The sequence below is a fragment of the Phalacrocorax aristotelis genome, chromosome 6, assembly GCF_949628215.1.
Source record: "Phalacrocorax aristotelis chromosome 6, bGulAri2.1, whole genome shotgun sequence".
Taxonomy (NCBI): Eukaryota; Metazoa; Chordata; class Aves; order Suliformes; family Phalacrocoracidae; genus Phalacrocorax; species Phalacrocorax aristotelis.
This window is the reverse complement of record NC_134281.1, coordinates 44230087-44252553: the sequence shown is the minus strand read 5'-3', so window position 1 is coordinate 44252553 and position 22467 is coordinate 44230087. Positions and strand designations below refer to the sequence as shown.

Genomic DNA, 22467 nt, shown 5'->3' with positions numbered 1-22467 from the left:
GCCAGCCTCAGTTACTGTGCAGCGAGGCAAGGGCTTTCTTTTTTTTTGGGTTGCAGTTGTCTTTTTGATGAGTAAAAAGAGAAATCTTCATCACAGAAAAGAGTTGGGATCACTAAATGGGCATTTCCTTCAGGATAGGGTTTTCTTTCCCCCAAAGTACATTTCTAATGAGAAGTTCCAGCAAGAAGCAGCCCGCCTAGAGCAGCTGTGTTATTACTTAATAGACAACATCACCATACCAGACTACAGGCTGTCCCAAGGCTGAAATGCTAAGGAATGGAAAATGCTATTGTTAGGATGAGTTGCTAGCTCATGAGAAACAGCAGCTGATGACACAGCCAAGATACGGACACAGTTTCAGCTGGCTGTACTGACTGCTGATGTATCGATGTTTCCCTCCCCGTGCATCTGTTTTGGTCCTTCGTATTACCCAGCCACTGATCCACAGGAAGGCTCCTGTAGCTGCTTTACCAAGGGAGAAGTGCTCATCCACCATCACCCACCAAAGCACTGCCCAGCAGCTGCTAGCAGCGGGCAGTGCCACCATCACCCCAAATTCAGCCCTTCCCAGCCACACATGTGAACTTACTAACATACACTGGGTCTCCACTTCTCCCACCCTCCCATTCAGGGTGAAGGGCAGCAAGGAGACATCCATGAGTGCCACCTCCCTTCCTCAGCATTCAGGACCTAGAGCCTGGCACCCAACCAGGCAAGTCCTGACATCCACTGTCTGCCTCACAACGACCCTTCTCCATGACACTTCCTTTCTCCCCCTCCAACCCACCACCCGACCACTCCAACATGACCCCCCACCTCCCCGTGTTATTTCATTACCACCAATCACTTCCACCTCACCTCTCAGCCCAGGCTTCAGCTGGACCTCGTGGGGTGTGTAGGGGGCCATGCTTCCCACCCCACAGCACATCCCTCTTATGGATATGTGCTCTACAGACCTAATGCAACTTCCCTGGCTGGTGCCACCCCCAAGCAAAGTGTTACCAAAAGAAGGGATCAACCCAAGGAAGGTGCACCCTAAGGACAGTGTCACTCTCAGGTGTGTGTCACTCCAAGGAAGATGTCACTATCAGGCAACTGCTCTCTAAGGAAGGTACCACCTCCAAGCAGGTGCACCCCAAAGAGTGTGCACTATAAGGAGGCTTCAACCCAAGTAAGGTGTACTGCAGGCAGGGTGCGTCCCAAGGAGAGTGTCACTCAGGCAGCTGTACCCAGCTTCCCCCAGCAAGTGTCACTCCAAGGGGGGTGCCACCAGCTGACAGATGCACCCTCTAACAGATGCCATCCCAAGCCAGGTGTGCCATAAGGAGGGTGCACCCCAGTGTCCCCATCAGGTGGGTGCAGCCCAAGGATGGTGTCACTCCCCAGCAGATGCATGGCAGGGAGGGCATTCCCCGAGGACAGCGTCACCCAAGGAGGGTGTCGCTCCCCGGCAGGTGCACCTCAAGGTGTTCAAACCCCACAGGGTGCACCAGAAGCAAGGCACGCCCCGCGGAGGGTGTCACTCCCAGGCAGATACCGCCCCAGAGGGGTGTCACCCCCAGGCAGGTGCACCCCTAGCAGATCCCCCCCCCACCCCCCTCACCCCCCCCCCCGGCACCCGCGGCGGGCGCGCCCCTCCCCGCCCCCGCGGCCGCGCGAGCCGCCTCCCGCGCGCCCGGCCCGGCGCTCCCCGCCGCGCACGCCCCGCCGCCGCCGCCGCCGCCGCCGCTCCCGCCCGCCGAGCCGGGCCGGCCCTGTGCATTGTGGTCCGGCGGCGGGGGGCGAACATGGCCGAGAAGCAGAAGCACGACGGGCGGGTGAAGATCGGCCACTACGTGCTGGGAGACACGCTGGGGGTCGGCACCTTCGGCAAAGTCAAGAGCTGAGTACCGCGGCCGCGGGGAGGGGGCCGCGCTCGCCGGGCTGCGCCCCCCGCCGCTGCCTCCCCGCTAACGCGGGCCTCCGCGCCGCACATCGCCTCCGCTCGGCGGCTTCCCGCCGCCGCGCTGCGGCCGCGCAGCATCCCCGGGGGGCACGGGGTGGGAGGCGCCCCCTTCTCGGCGTGGGGAGGGGGGCAACGGGACGAGGCGGGTCGCGGCAGCTGGTGGGAGATGCAGACCTCGCCCTTCGGTAGCAGGGCGGCTGCTGCCGTCGCCTGCTACAGCCCCCGACGCCGGTGCTCCGAGCAGGACCCACCAAAACTTTCCTCCCGAACTAGGAGGAAGGCGGCGGGAAGGCTGGGCAGCAAACTGGGCATCCTTCCCCCACCCCCGCCCGGTGCCGAGGCTGTGGTCCCCGCTGCCCCTTCCTATCCAAAGGGATGGCAAGTGCTTCCCAGCTTGGGGAACCGGGAGCAAAAGGGGCTTCTGCTGCTGCCCCGCTGCCCGTGACACTGGGAGCAGGGCAGCCTCCGGGCAGCCTCCGGGCAGCGGCTCCCGCGGGGCCGAGACCTGCCGCGGGCAGGGAGGGAGGGGTCGGGTCAAGCCGTACGCAGGGATTCCTCTGTCATTCATGCCAGAGCAGTCAACTCGCGTTTTCAAGGCACCAGCTTTGCTTTACCTGGCTGTAAGATTTGCAAAGATTTTTATTTCTTTTTTCCTGTGAAATCTGCCTTTACACGCAAGTTTTATTTTTGAATCAATATATTAAAAAAAAAAAAACACAGCCAAAACAAACCCACAAAATTTATTGTCTAGGCAAAATGGATAGCTGTGATTCGTGGTTGGAAATGGGTTTAGCTCCAGCCAGCAGAGCAGCTGCCCTGCTCGGTGTCCCCCTGCCCTGCCGGGAGGTTACCCACAGCGCGGTGGCTGGTTGATAGGGGTGATGTGCCCGCACTCAGCAACTGGAGTTTTAAAATACGCCAAAATTGACAGCAAGGAAAAGAAACCACCGCAACCACTGGAGCTAAATCCACCTGTGACCATTAATCAGGCCCCTAAAAATATATTGCTGTGTTTAATCCCAAACCACAAATTTACTGACTGAAGAATTATCGGAATAAATATTTCTAACAGTAAGGACCATTTAAATCACTCACATATACCAGCAGACCTCAAAAAGTACTCCAAAGGCAATTTTTTCTTGTGGACCAAATTAAGCCTGCCAGCAATAGCCTTTTTTTCCTTAACTACCTTTTAGGAGTAGCTAGCACAAACACCCCCCACTCCACATATGACCTGACTTTGGTAAAAACTGACAGTTTCCAAATGAACATTTAAAATAACATAAAAGAGATTTCCTAGCTCAAAATCCTTTATGGGCAAGTAGTACCCTTTATGTATTTTTTTTCCTTAATATTTTGCCTACAAATGACAGGTGAAATTTGGACTTGAGATTGGAAACTGAATTGAAGAAACTAGATCTTCTGTTTAGAAAGAATTATAGTATTCTAATCAAATAGAAAAGCCGGTATTCACCCTGTTTAGCAAGAAACATGAGAAAAGTGAAGAGATTTTGGCCTGATTGGTCCAAGCTTTGTATATGTTGTGTAAAAGAATTGCTTTTTCACTAAGGCAGCCAGTGCTATTGATGACATTTCTTTTTGCTGATGTGTTTTCTTCAAACTCTGCCTTGCACAAGACTTTGTAAGAGGCACTTTTCCCTGCCTTACTCCTCAAAGAAATAATAAATTACAAATTTTAAGGATTATAATTATTAAGGAAATAAATGGCAATGGAAGGGAGGGATGATGGCGTACTAACCAGAGCTTGGATTTGTGGCTGGAGCTGAACAGTCACTTCGAGCCATCAGAAACCAGAGATATGACAGAAGTCTCTGCCACCCTGTTGGGATGTTCATTATGCCTCAGCATTTCCTGAGTCATCGGTGAACTGATCCACCTGAAAACTAGCTAAATGCTGCAAGAGATGGTTAGTTTTAAACCCATTCAGTTCCTTGATCTTGTTTTATAGAAAGGCTTTACAAGGCATGGGAGGGAAGCAAATAGGTTGGCAGATGAGAGCAGGATTTTGTTGATAACACTGAAATTCCAGCTGGAAATGGTGATTAAAATGCAGCATTTTTTTACGAGAGAGGAAGGTGGCAGGAGTTAACGTGGTGGATGTGAATGTGGTGGATGGGTAGGAGGTCTTATGCCAAGGGTCAACGTTACTACACAGGATTTTGCAACATACAGGGAGAGCTGGTGACAGTTATGTTCCCTATCCTCCAGGCCAAAGATAAGATTAATTTGCAGGAAATAGAACTGTGGACATGATCTTGGATTTTGAGTTTAGTGAAGCAATGAAGGAAGGAGGCGGCATCTCCTCTGCAGGTGGTTGGTAAGAACAGATGAGATGAATTGCTGCTGTGTTTGTCCTGGGCACATCCCACCCTGAGGGTCCCCGAAGAGCTCTCTCGCGACCACAGCCCTCACACAACGAGGTTCATGGTGGTTGCAGCCTGGAGAGCTTAAATCAAAATCCAGCAAAGTAACACAAATATTTTTCCATGTGGTGCCACACACAACATCCCCGGTGGCCACTTGGTGGTTTCTAACCCAACACTTGTTGGCCACCAAGGTGATCAATTTGTGGTCCCTCAAGGACCGGCAGTGCTTGGGTTATGTGTATGTTGGTTATGATGGCACCTCCATGGGCTAAAGTCGGGGTCAGATCCCATTTTCCTAGGCACTGTACCATTGCTGGTGAAGGACAAACCTTGCATTAGAGGGAAGATAAACTAGAGGAGACTGAACAGATGAACGAAAAGGAAAGAAGGGATGATATAACATATGAGCAAATGGATCTGGGGCAGAATTAATACAGCATTGCTAAATACATGCTTTGAGTGGATTTCATTCTTAACTAAGATAAGGGCCAGCACAGCTGATAGGAAAAGAGTTTTTTCTCCCCTCTCTAAAATTTACATTCCCCTGAAACACTTGCAAAAATGTTAACTGCTTGTGCTACCTGACCTGCATCAAACATACACCCAGAGGTACGCTTCATTGGTACCTGCTGTAAAATACATGCTGTCAAGGGGTTTTAATGATTATCTCAGCTTATGGTACGATAAACACTATTCCTCATTTTTTCTCTTATAAAAATATCTAAATTAGAAGGGTCCTCTTTCAGAAACTAATTCTATTGTATCTCTTCACTTCGTCCCTTAATAGTATCTGACACTGAAGTGTTGTGCCCAGGCAGTCACATGCGCAAGCAGATGGGGTGGCAGCTAAGGACGCTCACACCGTGTCCTGTTAGGTGTCATTTTTTGGAGTTTAGGGTCAGCATTACTGCCTAACCCTTATGGCAGGGGTTTTTTTTTTGTGCAGTACTGCTCTTCATGTCAGTGTCAAATCCATATCCCCTGCTCACCCCAGCAGAGCCCTGGCTACTGGTTTTAAGCTGTGGTGGAGCTTGCCTGAGTACTTGACACTGAAGGACAAGACATATACTCAAATGCCCTTTCTGCTACTGCCACTCAGTCCTCTCTCCTCCTCCTGGGCTTTTAATCTGGGGAGGTAGTGAGAGGGAAGGATTCCCCACCATGGCCTGAGACCACAGTTGCCCATCCTTAGGGTGAGGAGAGGACCAACCCATCAGAGATGAGCTGCACCAGCATCCCCTTCCATACCAGTGGGAGGCATGGGACCTGCCACTGCTCCTCATCCCTGGGCTGGATCATCCCATCAATGTGCTCCAGCACGTGGGGTCAGAGGCAGCGACTTTGTGAGCAGAGGGAAGGATGCCCTTACTGTCCCAAGTCAAAAGTCCTGCATCTACAAGCTGCAGCCGGAGAGACTTGAAAGGCTTAAAAGGCTCCCACCACATAGCAAATTATGTTCTCTCTTTGTCTCTATCTCTCAAGGCGTTCGAGTAGGCTTAACAAGCCACTGGGGACTGAAACAATAATATCTCTGTATCTAATGCTTACTGTAAGCAAAAGATGGATTACAAAATAGACTGTTTATTTTTAATTATTAATGTGTTTGAGCTAGCAGACCTTCACAGAGTTACACATTGTTTGTCATGGATGGAAAGGAGATGAACTATTTGGCAATGATATGAAAAACAATAATTATTCATTCCAGGCATGGCTATTTTTTTTTCCCAAATGTATAATAAACATTTTTCAAAGCATATACTGGGGTAAGGCCAGAAAGGGTTTGTCTTGGAACAAAGGATGGCAGAAATCAGGGTTTTCTTCCTAGTTCAGTGATAAACCACTTTGCTGTTCCCCAGTTTCCCAACTGATGGCTTAGTGCGTTATAATTCTTTAATGGAGCTGAATGAATCAAGGGCAGCTTTCATAGCTCCCAGGAAAGAGAGAGCAGAGGTATTGCAGTGCTGTAGATGACCAAGTGAAATGCTGCTGGTAAAAGACTTGACCTCAAACATGTCCGCTGAAGTCATCTTACACTCCTCTGTCACTCCTTCGTCAGCCTCCTCGGCGTAACACATGCCATGCATATTCCACAACAACCTTAGCAAAGAGAGATCAGTGCCCTTTGTAAGACTACCATTGGCACAACCTGGGGAGAATTTCTTGCAGTGACTGAAGAGGCTGTACCCTGGCCCCCTTGCAAGCCCCAGTAAAGCTTGACCATGCTTTTGCAACCCTTGCACATGTGCTCTTTGCAGAGTCCTGCTCCAGCAAAGCCACCCCAGCATGGGGCAGGCCCAATGCTGTCCTGTTCTCCTCTCCGCAAGGATGCGGTAGGGAAAATGCCTCCTCGGGCTATTTACAGCGCTCTCCTTGCACCACACAAGAGGAATTATCTGCCTCCTCCAGCACTCAGCTAATCCCTAAATATACTGCAAAGCTTAGTTTATTTTCATTTCATCTAGTAGTTTTTGTGAGGAATAAAATGGACATGCAAAGTGGTGCTTTAATTTTCAAGATCATTTAAGTGTTTTATTTTTAGGATGCTCTTATTGAGGAAAGAATCTCTGGCAGGTCTTATCTGGGTGCTAATAATAGTGACCTCGCGTGCCCCGAGCAGTGCCGGTGCTGCTGCCCTGTCCTTCTCGTGCCATCTGCTTATGCTGTTTGCCTCTGATCAGCTCATTAAAGCCTCTGAAATTACAGAGTCTAATAATGTAATAACAAGGTTTGCTCATAATCATTAACTCCTTGTGCTCTATGTTATTACTGGAAGGGTAACGTTCATAATTAGAGAGCATAAATATTTACTGTAAGCAGGTTTTCTGTGCAGTCTTTAGAAAACCATTTTTAATACCACATTAGAAAATAGTGAGAAGGGGTAGCTCATGGCCAGAGAAGCCTTTAAGATATAAACATCCAACTGACAGTTTTCAAGAAATTTTTGCTGCTAACTTCAATATAATTCTTGCTTCCACAGAGCTTCTTTTTTTGTATAGTGCGTTTATTGATATCAAATGGATCAAATGCTGAATATGCTGAATTTGTTTCACATTATTGTTAAGTTAGTGCAGTTTCACCAGTGGCAGTGGTGCTATTCCCAGTCTGTGGTTACTGTTTGTCACTGTACACAGGAGATAAGTATCAGCATCTCGATGCACCAAGTGCATATTATAAAACCCCGTATTGAAGTTTGTATCTTCTGTAAAACCAGAATTTTCTCTTGCAGTAAGGCAGTGTTCCTGCAGCTTGTCTTCAAACCAAGAAGCATGCTTGAGAAAGTATAAATAGAAATTAATTTTAGTAATGCAAATCCTGCAGTCCTATTTTGGGCAGGGAAAATCCCTATATCATTTTTTTAAAAGAAGTGTGATGGTCTAGTTTTAAGACTGGGTTTATTAGGGATTTAGTCAAACAGTGAGTTACAGTGGAGATTCTCCTCTGCCATTTAAATATATCTGTTTCTGATTGATCCTAGCTTTTACGTGCTATAAATCCTTGGAAATTATCTTTGGGTATGACCTCCTCCAGTAATTCACTCTGTTTTATTTACTTGAGTGTTTTTCGCAGATAAATTCCCTCTCTTCCGTCTTCCATGGCTCCACTGGGAAAATAAGAAAGCGAAGAGACAAAAAACAACTTTTAAATATTCCTCTCCCCCATCTTTTGGGTTTTTTTTCCCTTCAAGAGTTGCTTTTGCTTGTAAACCACAGTGTCCTAAATTGCTTCTATGAATGTTGCTACACTGTTCAGTGACTTTGCAATGCTCTCTTTCTAACAGTTGGCGAACACCAGCTGACAGGGCACAAAGTAGCAGTAAAAATACTCAACAGACAGAAAATACGCAGCCTGGATGTGGTTGGGAAGATCAAACGAGAAATTCAAAACCTTAAACTCTTCCGGCACCCTCATATTATCAAACTGTAAGTACCCTTTCTGCCATGTGTTCAGCTTACCCCTCTGTCTGCAAAGACTTCACATACACAGTGGAAAAGGTTTCAGGAGATGGCTTGGTAGAAGCCATGTAGTAGAAAATATTAGGTGTGTAGTCAAGTGTTTGCATGTTAGAGCCAAATACTGCTTTTGGAGAGTCTCCCACTGACTTACAGGGGGGCACAGCTGACACTTTGCAAAATGATGGCACTGGGAGCCTGGGTTATTGTAACAGCCAACAGACTGATGTCCCTGCATCACGTTTTGCACAGCTAAACCTGTTCAGTCTGTCTGTCCTCTCTTCTATGCAGAGGCCGTTATAAAGGTGCATAGGGAGGGTCTGGGCTTTCCTGCATTGGGGTGCTAGTAGGAGTTTTTGTGATGACTGTTTTTTGGCTTGGTATCTCCAGACTTGAAGCTGCTGAGAATTGTGCCTGAGGAATCGCAGCACGATCAGGCTCGCAGAGTGAAGCCTTGGCCTGAAGTCAATAGGATTTATGTTTTAATGGCCTGATTATCCAGAGCTTAAAGGAACATTTTTTTTTTTAAATTTATTATTCCGACATAAGTTTTCAAAGTTGCCACTCTGATGAACCTGAATTTAAGTTGTAAATCAGCACCTGCACTCCAGCCTCTGGGATTCCTTCTCAATCCCCAGTTTGTGCAGCCAGTCCACATTAATGAGGCACTCGATAATATCTTTGGCATTTCTATAAAAGAAAGCTGTTGAATGGTAACTGCAAGGATAAGTTGACATTTAGGTCAGCCTTAAAACTGGCATGAGATATAGCAAATACCTGGGACTTAGAGGCAAGGGAAAACAAATTCTCTCTACAGTTAAATAACTAACCATGCAGCAACTGTTGACTTTAGAGTAACTTCACAGTTCCATGGATTTATTGGAGAACAGATTGGTATTATTTCACAAAAAAGCCAGCAAGAGTCCCCAGCTGTGCATCCAGCATCCTGCAAGTTAAGTCCTGTTCACACATTTGTCAAACTATTACAGCCTAAAAATTAAACCCAGTTTAATAGTATCTGTGTTCTATGGTACATACTGCAATCATGAAATACAATGATAATGAAGGAGGTGAGGAGGAGACCATGGTACATAAACCTCCTCTTTCAATAGCTTTTTACATATATATAAAAGAAATAGTGGGGCGATGAACAATAGCTTAGATGTTTGGGTCCAAAGCACTTCAGAAAAATCCTATTGATTTTTATGGGACTATCACCGGTTCACTTGCTGATCTCTGAAAATTGTTTGAAATCTCTTTGTTACAAATTACAACTTTCAGTAATTCAGCTGTAAAAAGGCAAGAGCAACAACGTATCTGAAATAAACAGAGGGGCATCTCAGCTGGTGGTGCTATGAATTCCTGTAGCTGCATTGACCTCAGCTGATCGCAGGCAGTTTGTGCTAGCTGGGACACTGAAATGCCTTTGCAGTGCTCAGGGATCATTCTGAACGAAAATGGAGAATAAATTTGCAAGTCAAGGGTGATACTCTTTTTTTCTCCCTCCATTCCAGAATATAGAGGGATTTAATATTTGAAAAATAGCTGTGATCTTTTGGGGTGCTCATCTTTGTTTCTATACCTTTCCAAAAGAAGCTCCCTCTAGTGTCTGGAGTTCTTCTTTATCTCCTTTATCTTTGATATGACGGAAACCAAATATATCCCCTCCCTGCCACCAGCTAAAAAAAGCCTTCATTTCTATAGCTCCTGTTGCAGATCTTAGCCAAAATGGAAATTTGAAAGTCAGGACAGTTCTAAATGAGGTGGGATTGTCTGGCAGAGATTTCAGAGGATTAATTAAAAGCTTGAAGAAAAACCATAGGTCTGTAAGAGAGACCCTTTCATAGACAGGTGAAAGATTAGACTTGAAATAAAAGATGGCTTTTGAGAAGTAGAAAGCAATTTTAAGGGCTGACATGAAACTAATAATGTGTTTAAATGCTTTTCCCTCTTCTTAATTTTTTTTTTCTAAATTTGCTTGTGTTTTTGAAGGTACCAGGTCATCAGCACGCCAACGGACTTCTTCATGGTCATGGAATATGTATCTGGAGGTGAATTATTTGATTACATCTGTAAGCACGGACGTGTAAGTGCCAGTACCATGTCAGCCCAAACAGTTGTGTGGGAAGAGGATGGTGTTTAGAAGCAAAACGGCTGCTAAAGAGAATGCAGTTAAGGTTAAGGCCCAAAATAGAAGTTGCTTCACAGCAATCCCATCTGGAGTGTCTCGTACCCGGCTCGCACAAAAGTTGCGTGTGATTTTTTGCAACGTTCTCTGATGTATTTTGATACGCAAACCAAAATATCCAAGGTAACACATTGCATAGTGCAAATATTTGGAAAACTAGCATATTTTTATGATTTTTAGCTATGGGTTGCCTGTCAAAACCCCCACAGTTCAGCAGCAGATTTACATGTGTGCATGGCACCCGAGGGGAAGAGCCGTCAGTGTGGTCTCAGTCCCAGTCATTCACCTCCCTCTTTACTCCACATCAGGTTTTTTGAAGACTTTTTAAGGATGTAGCTCATCTGAACACATTTTCAAATGCCAGTAATCCTGCTGGGTATAAATCACCTGAGGTGTAGGCTGAACCCATGAAATGTGATATGATGCTAACAAAGAAAATCACTAGTGTCTGCCCTGTGGACATCCTCGTAGGCTGGGAGCAACTGCAGGGCAAGGAGATGAAGTGGACATCCAGAATAAGGCTTCAGGTGAAAGATCAGCCCATCATATGTTTCCTCTCTGTACAACAAAAATCAATACATTTACAATAAGTTGGTTTAGATCAGTGCACTGGTTGATGGAGCTGACTCCATTTTGTTTTCTGTGTACAGGTCTGATTTCCAGCACATTTTACCCATCTGGACCTTTTCAGTGACTAATTTGGATCCTTTCTAAACTTTTGTATTCAGAAACTAAATTTTTAATGAAGAGAGTCTTTAGGAAGTCATCAGTAAAAATAAAATAATCAGTCTCCTCATTGTTTTAAATATAGTTTCTCTAATATAGCTCTGCAGCTTTATAGCTTATATAGCTAATTAAAATCATTACTATATTCCGTCTTTAGCATTTTTTCCCAATGCCATCTGTCCATGAGGAATTGCTCCTTCCAGCATCCTCTGCAGTGCTTTGTCCAGCCTTGATCTGCATGTGCTGCATAGCAGAACTGGACGCATTGGGACAACAGGCCATTGCCTCATAGGTGCCACCAATAAGTTTTTGATAGCTCAGCTGAATTTAGGTTTCTAATTTCACCTCTGGGCTATATCGTTTGCACATTATAAAATGCAAAGGGGGAAATCTGCTTTATCTGCTGCTTCTGGTCACAAGCTCACTGTGATTCCCTCTCTGCACCCTGGAACATTTTGGCTCCTTGCTAAGTCAAACCTTCCCTTGCCAGCTCTGCGCGCAGACCAACCTTCAGGACTATTTTCACTTGCATCCATAGGTTGAAGAGGCAGAAGCTCGACGCCTTTTCCAGCAGATTCTCTCTGCAGTGGATTACTGCCACAGACACATGGTTGTCCACCGAGACTTGAAACCAGAGAACGTGCTGCTGGATGCACACATGAATGCAAAGATAGCTGATTTTGGTATGTGACCCCGGCAGCATTCCAGAAATGCAGCCAGCTCCGAGGCACTTGCTGGAGCGTGTCCGTGTAGCATGCCTTACAAAACCCAGAGCCTGTTTTCCTAACCACTAGCAGTTGCTTTACCTGAAAAGCCCACAGTTATAAACACCAGCCTTTTTGTAAAAGCAAGGATTACTTATTGTAGGCTGCTTCTGTACTGGCATTAAGAATGGAGCAGCAAAGTAATTTGCAAATCTTTGCTGTGTTTTAGTATAATCACCTAATAGAAAGATTTAGTTGATTTATGTTTAAGATAGACTCAGTGCAGTCAATACCAGGGTGAGCTGTCTGCGTGGGTTTATTTTCATGTGTGTTCTCCATACGTTTGGCCACGTGCTCTTGGCCTCACTTCATTTTACAAATGAGCAATAACAGGAGCCTTTAAGTGGCATTAGCAACTGAAATCCATTGAAATAGCTGGGCTACCAGCTCAGCCCCGGTGAGTCCTTTCTAGCAGTGATAAATCCTTTTGAAGATTTACAAATTTCACAACCCCACATAATTCCCATATAAAGTAAGTGCTCTGGGTTGAATTATATTTCTTTTCCTCTGTGCTAAAGAAAGAAAACCCTAGGATTTGCAGCTTAGATAAGCAAAATTAGCCTGGAGTGAATATTCCTTGGTTGGATGTGATGATGATAATAATTTGCCAATTATTATTGTTATCATTATTATTAGCAAATCAGCTCAAAGGAGTCTATCTAAATTATGTCAACAGTTCCCCTCCAAATTTCCCCCTCCACTTGCTATACCCCTCCTCCTCTGTGCAACATGGAGTCCCCTGTGGCTGGACCTTCACATCGAACACACAAGTGTCATAAACATTTTGGTTTTAGGCTTGTCCAACATGATGTCAGATGGTGAATTTCTACGCACCAGCTGTGGTTCCCCAAATTATGCAGCCCCTGAAGTCATCTCTGGAAGGTAAGGCTTCTAATCACAGCCTATGTGAGCACATGGTCTTTAAATTTGTTCTTGGTATTGGAAACAGCTTTGCCCATCTAGTAAAAGCAGCTGAATTCCTCCAGCCTGCATTTTATGTTTGGGTGAATCTACTGGCAGAAATCTGAAAGCTTTCTTCGTTATTACATTTCTCAATAGCTGTAATAGCAAACCGTGTTTTGCTAAAAATGTTTACTTTGGAGGAATTACTAATAGCAGATGTTGACTGTTTATATTGCTAATTAATGAGGGTGAAAATTACTCTTTGGATGCAAATACTCAGATTTCAGATGGAAAGGCTTTTCCAGGCCATCCCCTTTTCTCCTGCCCACCTATAATATAATATAACACAGAGTTAATAAGGAAGACCATGTGGGAAGAATCAGGAAGATCTTTAATCTCTTCCCTACACTGTTGAACTCTGGTATTAAAAGTACTTGTCTTCTGGTTCCTTAAGCTAGTTTTTTGTTTTGGTTTTTTTTTCTTGTTGTTTTTGTGACAGTAGGTTAAACCATCGTAACTTTTTTTTTAATTGATGAATTGAATTGACAAACCTCCAGCGTGGTTGCATCTTTCAGCGTGCAACATCTGTACAACACATGGCATGTAGTGACAGGACAAGGGGCAATGGCTTTAAACTGAAAAAGGATAGATTTAGGTTAGATATAAGGAAGGAATTATTCACTATGAGGATGGTGAGGTAGTGGAACAGGTTGCCCAGAGAAGTTGTGGCTGCCCCACCCCTGGAAGTGTTCAAGGCCAGGTTGGATGGGGCTTTGAGCAACCTGGTCTAGTGGAAGGTGACCCTGCCCATGGCAGGGGGTTGGAACTAGATCATCTTTAAGGTCCCTTCCAACCCAAACCATTCTGTGATTATATCATTCTATGTTGAATGCACTCTGCAAGGTTGGATTTTGCCAAGTTGATACAGAAGTGTTACTTCCTGTATTTTACTGTCAAGAACCTAAGTTACCTAGAATGGACTTATTTCCCTAACTCTTTCTATAATAGCATAACAAGGATCGCAAATACAGATTTTCAAATTTTCAGTCCTCTGTACGGTTCTTCAAACTGAACATCTCCGCATTATCTGCCCCATATTTCTGAATGACCCTTTGCATGAGCATTACTTTCCCTAATCCAGCGTATTTTTGCCTGTAACTATAGCTTTTAGCTACAACATTCTGTTCAAAGTGTCTTCGCTGTAATTATAATTATTTTATCCCTGTTTACACCAGTGCAAGTGTTGGCAGAGTATCCTATGAATTAGACCAGCATCCATAAACCCTGTTGTGACTACGGCTCTACGTGCAAAAGCAAGTAAAGAGGGGACAAAGCCAGAAGCTCTACTGTGATTCAAAAAAATATTAGTATTGTTTACATGGCTGTTTCAATAAAAGCCAGAAGTACATTTTTTTCAGTTGGTATAGGGGACAAGGCACATGGCAGATTAACAAGTCCCTGCAGTGCCAGTATGCAGAGCCTGGTTGTTCAAAGGATATAGGCAATACAGCTTATTAACAAGAAAAGAAAGAAAGAAGAACAAAACCAAGCCTACATGTTGAACTTTTTCACCAGCTACTGCTGCAGCTGTCCCACATCAGTACCACTTACAGCATCAGTGATCCCTGAGTTTTATACCTCTGAATTATATGCCAAGCTGCCCTCTTCTGAAAGCTATAGCAGTGTATGAGAGCTGCATTTGCAGGGGAGAGGCTTGATCTGCTCTTCCTGCAGCAGGATGAATGCCTTGCGGTGTGCAGGGAAGGGGTGAGCTGGTTCAGGGCTCCTGCTGCCTTTGCTGGGTGGAGCACAAAAGCAGTAGAGCGTGGCGGCTCAGGTTTCAGAGTCGTAAAAGTGTACCTCATATGGGCTTGAAAGTCCAATCAACTGGTCAGGCAATGTGGTTATAAGCAAAAGAAATCAGGCTTCCTATGTGTTGGAATTGGGCATGGAGTCAGGACCAAGGGGACATATAGCTAGTTGTACCCATTTCCAAAAAGACTTTGCTGCCGTCCCTGGCTTCAGCAGGGAAAGTCTCACACTTGCACACGCAGAAGTGGTGTTTCTGTAGTGTTCAGAGAATGACCGCATGCATGACTGGTGCTTTTTGTACACTGGTGTGTCTGCAGTGGTGCTTTTCTGGAGGAGCAAGTGCAGGATGATGAGATTTCATGCAGAGACTTCTGTGTTTCCATTTCAACCTCTGTATTTTGGAAGGATTTTACAGCCCGAGAGTAAGCATTGCCTCCCAAAATCTCTGAGAAAGCATCGCTTGTAGCAAAAAGAGATAAGCAAATCAAACCAGCAAGCAGCAGGAAAACCCATATATTTGCAGTGTCCCAATTTGGTGATGCCAGGGAGCACATTAGCAGCTTGTCGGAAGCAGGAGCACTTGCATACCAGCACACAAACTTAAACCGAAAATAAACACTCAAAGATATAGTATCTGCTGCTCTTTAATCTGCTTCGCTGAATGAACAGAAATTGCTGGCTGAGCCCTTGGGGCAAAGGAGCAAACAGCCTGACAGAGCTCTTGGAAATGTGGGGTTTGGCTTTTTGGAGGGTCTGGCGGAGGCAGGGATGTACACAGCCATCTAGAGGAGTGTGGGCAGCCAGTGCCAGCTCTGCCATGTCATTTCCCCTCACCCCTGAGTGATTTTGGCTTAGGCAGGTTTGGTTGGGGACATCACGTGAGCAGCCCTGGGGTAGGCTGAAGCTGTGGCCCCGGTAGAGCTGGCAGCGGGTCCCCAGCTCACCCAGTGGGACCTGCGCCCTAACTAAGGAGAGCAGGATGGAGGGTGACACCTTACTCCTGCCCTTGCCTTTGTGCAGGCTGTACGCTGGCCCGGAGGTGGACATCTGGAGCTGCGGCGTTATACTCTATGCCCTTCTCTGCGGCACTCTGCCTTTTGATGACGAGCACGTCCCCACCCTCTTCAAGAAGATCCGGGGGGGTGTGTTTTACATCCCCGAATACCTCAACCGCTCTGTTGCCACTCTCCTTATGCACATGCTGCAGGTTGACCCCCTCAAGCGAGCAACCATCAAGGACATCAGGTCAGCCCAGGTGGGATGGGGTGGGCTGGCTGTGTTCAGGGATCTCTGGCATACTGGTGGCAGAGGATGGTGGCTGTCCTGGGGGTCACCTGCTGGCAGGTGGGCAGGGTGGTTTACAGGAGTAGTCAGCTAATCCAGCTGGTTTTTGTCCCAGGTGATTCAGGGAGCACTTGTGTACCCTTCTGTGCTGATGGAGAGGTGGGTAGTGCTGGCTGGCAGTGGGTAATGATGAACAGGGTGTTGATTTTATATATATTATGTATATATATAAAATGCTATTTTACTGCATCATAAAATAGCCTCAAAATCTCTTAATAGTGCTTAGCAAAACCAGCTATATCATGCAATAATCTTAAGAACTTAATATCCACCAGCTCTTTTTCATTACTTTATTTCAAGACTGCCTCCCTCTGGGTACCAGTTCAGAATAAGAGGGTAATCATTGTACTTAGTGTCTATCCAATAAAAAAGGAGGAGAAACACAAGAATTACTAACTTAATCGGTAAGTATTGGATATAGTTTAAAATGTGAGCAAATGGTTCATCTTTAAATGCAGCATAGTTCTCTTGTTTAGTCAATGAGCGCAGTGCCCATGAACCTTTTATCTGCATGCATCACTGTGGAAATTCAAGGTAAAGGGAACAATTGGGCTCTTATGCAGATATTTGTGGCTGCAGAGATCATTAAAAGTTCATGGCTGGTACTAGGACTTCAACATTCTCAAAATCTAAGCCATTTTAGAAACATTTTGTAAAACTGGAGCCTGACATACATTTTATGAAATTTATAGTAATCATTACATCTAGCTGGTGTGCTAAGCATATAAGTAAATAAATGTTTCAGGAATTCTCATGTTTTTAATGCATTTGCAGTGGATGGCCTTAAGTTTACCCTTCAAGTAAAACCAAGTAAAATGCTTTTTTTATTTCATAAACCCTTAAGACTAAAGGATCTAATTACATGTTAGAGCAGCAGCAGTACATGTGGCAAGATTGCAGCTGATACATAGAACCTATAGAGAAGCATCTCCATGGCACTGAGCCACTTCATTATCATTGACTTAATTGTAGATCAGCGGAATCAGGTATCTGGATAGCTTTGATGCTCTGTATCTCTGTCAGACCCATAGTAAGCAAAAAGCATGAGCGTCGTGTAAGTGCTACGGTCTTACTTCAAAGGCAAGTGAGCAAGCAGCCATGCTTGCAAAGTGTCATTGCTGTTCCAGTACTGGGGGAACTTTACAGGGCTGGGTTGAGCTCCCCAGTCTGCAACTGAGGATTAGTCTTAGCTAGACCAAGTGAGGGACTGGTGGCAGTGGTTGCCCCAGCTTGCCTTGCACAGAGCTCACGGCGGCTCCTCTCTGCTTTTCCCCAGGGAACACGAGTGGTTTAAGGAGGAGCTGCCCAGTTACCTGTTCCCAGAGGACCCTTCTTATGATGCCACCGTCATCGATGATGATGCGGTTCGGGAAGTTTGTGAAAAGTTTGAATGCACGGAGTCAGAGGTTATGAACAGCCTGTACAGTGGTGACCCTCAGGACCAGCTGGCAGTGGCTTACCACCTCGTCATTGACAACCGGAGGATCATGAACCAAGCCAGTGAGTTCTACCTGGCCTCCAGTCCCCCCACTGGCTCCTTCATGGATGACAGCGCCATGCACATCCCTCCTGGGGTGAAGCCGCACCCTGAGCGGATGCCGCCATTGATAGCAGACAGCCCCAAAGCACGATGTCCTTTGGATGCCCTCAACACAACAAAGCCAAAACCCCTGACAGTCAAAAAGGCCAAGTGGCACCTGGGAATCCGCAGCCAGAGCAAACCCTATGACATTATGGCCGAGGTGTACCGTGCTATGAAACAGCTGGACTTCGAGTGGAAGGTAGGGAGTGCTGGTGCTTCGTGGTGGTTTTCAAGGGTCTTTTTCTCATGAGCTGAATTGCTCAGGGAGGTTAATTGGTATGGTTACAGCCTCACCTGTTTCCAAATAAGTGCCCGCACCTTGTGATCATCCCTGTTACTTCTCATTAATACAAACATGCTGAATTAAGATGCTAGCTGTGGTTCAATATCTGGCGTGTTTATTTATGGTGTGAAATAAGAGTTTTCTTTCTGAATGCTCTAAGTCTCTGACTGGAAAGATGGCTCTACCTCGCTTAGCTGCAGGGATAAGAGGAGCCAGTCACATTTCTAATTTTAGTGGCTAATTCGTTGCGAGGTCATCTCAGTGCTCCTGAGCAACGTAACTCTTACTATTTCTGCTTGGGTCCTAGCTGTTGTGTGTGCTGAAATGGCACGATATACATTGTCTTAAAAGATGCACAGGTGAGGGGTGGAAGGGTATTGGGGACAGGAGTTTGTACCATTGATGTGGTGTCATTTTCCTCAATGGAGATGGAGCAGTGCACATGGCCAGATGTGTTTTCAGACACTTACTGCTTCCCTGGTTTAGGGCCCAGCTTCTTGAAGCTTGATTTAAACCCAGATGATATTTTAGTTAACAGTACTCACTTCAGGTATTTCTTCAGAGCTACACAGCGTTTAGTCACAATCTTTTTCAAAGTCCTATTAATAAATCCCTAAGTTAGCCCTTAATATTTTCTACTGTGCCTGATTCCCTAAATCTTGGTGCAGTTGCTGACATGAGCTCTCCTGACTCATGGCCTTTCACAGCAGCATCATGCGAGTATTGGGAGTAAGGTAAAGAGAATTTCATCCCAGATCTTCATCACCAGAGGAGATACCCTCCTTGTTCCAGGTCCCAAGGGTTGTATAGCGTGAACGTCACTGTGCTGCTTCTTCAAAGTCTCCTACCTCCTCTTTATTTTTGGCAATATTATGTATTTAAAGCCAAGTGGCGCCCAGAAACCTGATTTCGCTGCACCAGCGAGGAGATGGACTGTCTGCAGGTGCCTATGCCTACACCAGCCAGACATTTGTTAGCTGCATGGTTTTACAAAGAGGGAAGAAACATCATGTATTTCTGGTACAGCTTCACAAACTAAGTCAGCCCAATGTCTTCATGTAGGCGGTAGAGCTTATTTTGTATGCGGAGATTTCATAATAGTCTTTCCCACCCTAAGAATAACTTGAGATGTGACTCTTCATCAAAATAGCTTTCCTATCCATGCAATTGCTTCGTAAATATAACACAGAGAAAAGATCTCATTGTAAATGAGATGCAGCAGATTGTGGGGTGGGAAGCAGCAAGAGAAAATACACAGTTCAAGGCTGATTCACGAACACTAAATTTAGCTGTGCTGTTGGGAGAGGTTACTCTCCCAAGCTGCCTAGCCTGCCCTGGTTTCATGTGCATGCTCTTTGTACGCGGGTCCACGCATGGACTTTTTGGCTCATGTGGCCATTGCTGCTGGGGAGAGGAGCAAACGTCAGTTTGATGCCTGGCAGACAAGTCACAGCAGCTTCGTCTGCCAGTACCTGGTGAATCAGAGCCCTAAGAAGTATTTTTAAAGATACGAGGAAATAGGATACGAAGCCCTTTGCTTAATTTTATAGGCATTGTTCTTTGTAGAAACAGTGTTTTTCTCAGAATATGCCTTGCTAGTATTTAGGAAAAAATAAGAAAGAAATGTTTTTCTTGCTACCTTGAATCTTATTCCTGAAAGCAACTTTCCCGTTGCAGGTGGTAAACTCCTACCATCTCAGAGTGCGCCGCAAGAACCCAGTGACAGGCAATTACGTGAAGATGAGCCTGCAGCTCTACCAGGTTGACAACCGCAGCTATCTCTTGGACTTCAAAAGCATCGATGGTAAGCGGGAAATTGTGCAAAATGAGATGTAAAGCACATAAAATGGTAAGTTTGGAAGTTTAAAAATAATTTTTAAATCATTCTTTGCATTTCAAAATGCGTTTGCAGCTGTTTCAATTCAGCGGAAGACCTTTTGATTGATTTTGATTGATACTCTTACTCATTCCTTACCAAACATGCAGTGCAGATTCCAAACTAATGCCACTTTTTTTTTTTTTTTTAATTAAAAATATGTACTCAAGATGACGTGATGGAGCAGAGGTCCGGCTCGTCCACGCCACAGCGCTCCTGCTCTGCTGCCGGCTTGCACCGGCCAAGGCTGAGCATCGATGCCGCTGCGGCCACTGAGTGCCAGTCGCTGATGGGCTCTCTGAGTGGCTCCTTCGTTGGCAGCATCCCCTTGGTGACGCCGCGCCTGGGGAGCCACACCATGGACTTCTTTGAGATGTGCGCCAGCCTGATCATGGCCCTGGCTCGCTGATGGGCAGTGCCAAGGCACCGGTCCCTCCGCATATGGTATTGCACTGAGAGGATCCCATCTAACTTGTCCGTCCCTTGTTTCTTCTGCTTTGTTCCTCCTCCTCCTCTTCCTCCGCCCCTCACCACTCTATAGCCTGCAACACAGAGCTAATTCCAGACCCAAAACATACTCCCCTCTAACAAGGCACTGAAGAAGTTAAGAATAACTTTATTTCACTTGTTATACCGTGGTGAAATATATCCAATACCCTTTTTTCCTAGTGAACCAAAAAGGAAATGTTGGCATGGCTGTAAAGTAGCAGATGTATCACTGATTTTTTGGAAAACGTCTCCCCCTGGGTTCATCCTGCGTTAATGGAGCCATGGGCAAGCTTTCTGAAATGTAGGTAGCGTGCAGTGAGGTTGATGTTGTACCCCCTTTGCTGCACAGGGCAGGGGCAGGATGGGCTGAGCCAGGCCAGAGGGGTCAACCAGGAGGTATGTGAAGCGGGACGGAGGGGTAATGAAGTAGTTCTGCATTGTTTGCACCCAGGTACCGGTGGGGCTGCCAGCCTCTGGTAACGCTTTCCTCCTAAAACTAGCAGTTGCTTAGATGCTTCTGCACTAGTGCAATATGCCATCCCTCCCCTCTGGTTTCTTTCCCCTGCTAAAGATGGGATGGGAACATGGGATGTGCAAAGGTCCTGTTGCAAACATGCCATGGGGAAGCCTCCGTGTGGCAAGTCTTTGCAGAGGAGTGTCCCATAAGATGCTTTATTTCCTCCTCCTGGGAGCCCCAGATGGCACTGACCTGCTCACCATGTTCAAAAGTGAAGGCTGCTTGCCTTTTTTCCAGCCCTTAATCATCACCCCTCTCCAACCCACTCACCCTCCCCTGCCTCACTGCCAGCTCCAGGGGCCGAATCCCAAGCAGGATTCAGATGAGCCACCGAGGGAGGGCAGGATGTTGATGAGCCACCCGAAAACCTGGCACTTCACCCGCACATCGCCCAAGGGCAGAGAACGTCACTGCCAGGTGAGAGCCAGCAGCATTGCACAGCTCCAAAGCATTTACCTCTCACCTTCCCCATAGGAAGCCTTTGCCTGTTGTCAGCACCCTAAAATCACTGCCAAATCTGCCTTCCCTGCCTTCCCTGCTCGCAGCTTCATGCCGCTGGAGACTCACTTTCCATGCCGAAGGGCTCTCCCGTCCTGCTGCTGCTCACCGGACTGTGACCTTCACCACTCCGCTGATAAGGCAGGGATATCTGAATTCAGAGTTTTACTGTTTCTTTACTACTGGCTATCTGAAGGATAGGATTTTATTTTTTAAGACAAACTACAGGGATTTTTAAGGTTAAATTCTTGTTATTCAAGGGTAAACTCTAATGCATGTGTGACTTCTTTGTTTAAAAGAATTATTATTTTTGATTACGTAGGCTTAATCTAATGGGCAGCACTGGTATCTGCTTGGCTTCACTCTGGTATTTAATCAGTTTACTTGACTGCGAAGGAACGTAATAGTCTAATCAGTCAAGGAACAAACACTGTATGAAAACTTTGCCAAAAAATCCTGGGTGCTTTTTTTTTGTTGTTTTGTTTTATTTTAAGAAACAAAGCAAAGGAGAACTTGAGCAATGTTACTGGTCCCAGGTATGCGGTCATTCGACTTTAAAAAAATTCACTCCATCTTTTTGATAGCTTCTTAAGACCCATTGAGGTTTTTTGCTAGGTTTTTTTGTACAGTTGCACTTTAATTTATACTTTCTGCAAGTTTCTACGAGAAGCAAGGGAGAAAATTACACATTAAGCCTTTTGTACTAATCATTTTAGGTAACGAAGACAAATACAGGATATTTTTGCCATCTACTGGCAGTTAAGTGGACATTTTCAGCTTGAAGTCCCCTTTTTTTTAAAAAAAAAAACAAAAAATTGCCTTACTTTTGTTACAGATTATACTTGGATTGCCACTAACGTGACTTTACAGCTCCAATTTTTCCAGAAGCCGCACAATCAAGAAAGCTTAAAATAAAAATAAGTCAGTTTTGCTGTTAGGTTCTCATACACTGAATCCAACACAGCAGTGGTTGGATTATAAACCCCGCAGCAGAACAATTTTGTTTTTAAAAGAAACACTGGAAATATTTGTAGTACTCCTAGGTTTTGTAATGAGCTTTTTATTATATTATTATTAAATAAATACTCTGGGGTAGAGGATGGCTTTGGTACTATGCCTGGTGGCTAGCTGATGATGCATGTCTCTAGTGCTGTGGTGTGAACGGGTCATACCTGGCAAGGATGGAGAATCCAGACTCCCACG

General features: G+C 45.5%; 1 protein-coding gene across 5 annotated transcripts; it reads left to right on the top strand.

Moving 5' to 3' along the window:
* The first annotated feature begins 1697 nt into the window (after window positions 1-1697).
* Window positions 1698-22185, top strand: PRKAA2 (protein kinase AMP-activated catalytic subunit alpha 2). Of its 5 annotated transcripts, XM_075097534.1 has the most exons (10): window positions 1700-1881; window positions 8111-8252; window positions 10275-10368; window positions 11735-11879; window positions 12755-12842; window positions 15696-15920; window positions 17296-17800; window positions 19562-19688; window positions 19931-20204; window positions 21241-22185. In XM_075097534.1, exons 1-9 carry the CDS (start codon window positions 1788-1790, stop codon window positions 20167-20169), a joined length of 1659 nt encoding a protein of 552 aa, XP_074953635.1. In that variant the 5' UTR covers window positions 1700-1787; the 3' UTR covers window positions 20170-20204; window positions 21241-22185. The 5 variants fall into 5 exon arrangements, with proteins under 5 accessions (XP_074953638.1, XP_074953635.1, XP_074953634.1 ...); XM_075097533.1 differs by having other exon boundaries at window positions 19931-22185; XM_075097535.1 differs by having other exon boundaries at window positions 1783-1856; window positions 19931-22185.
* The last annotated feature ends 282 nt before the right edge of the window (window positions 22186-22467 follow it).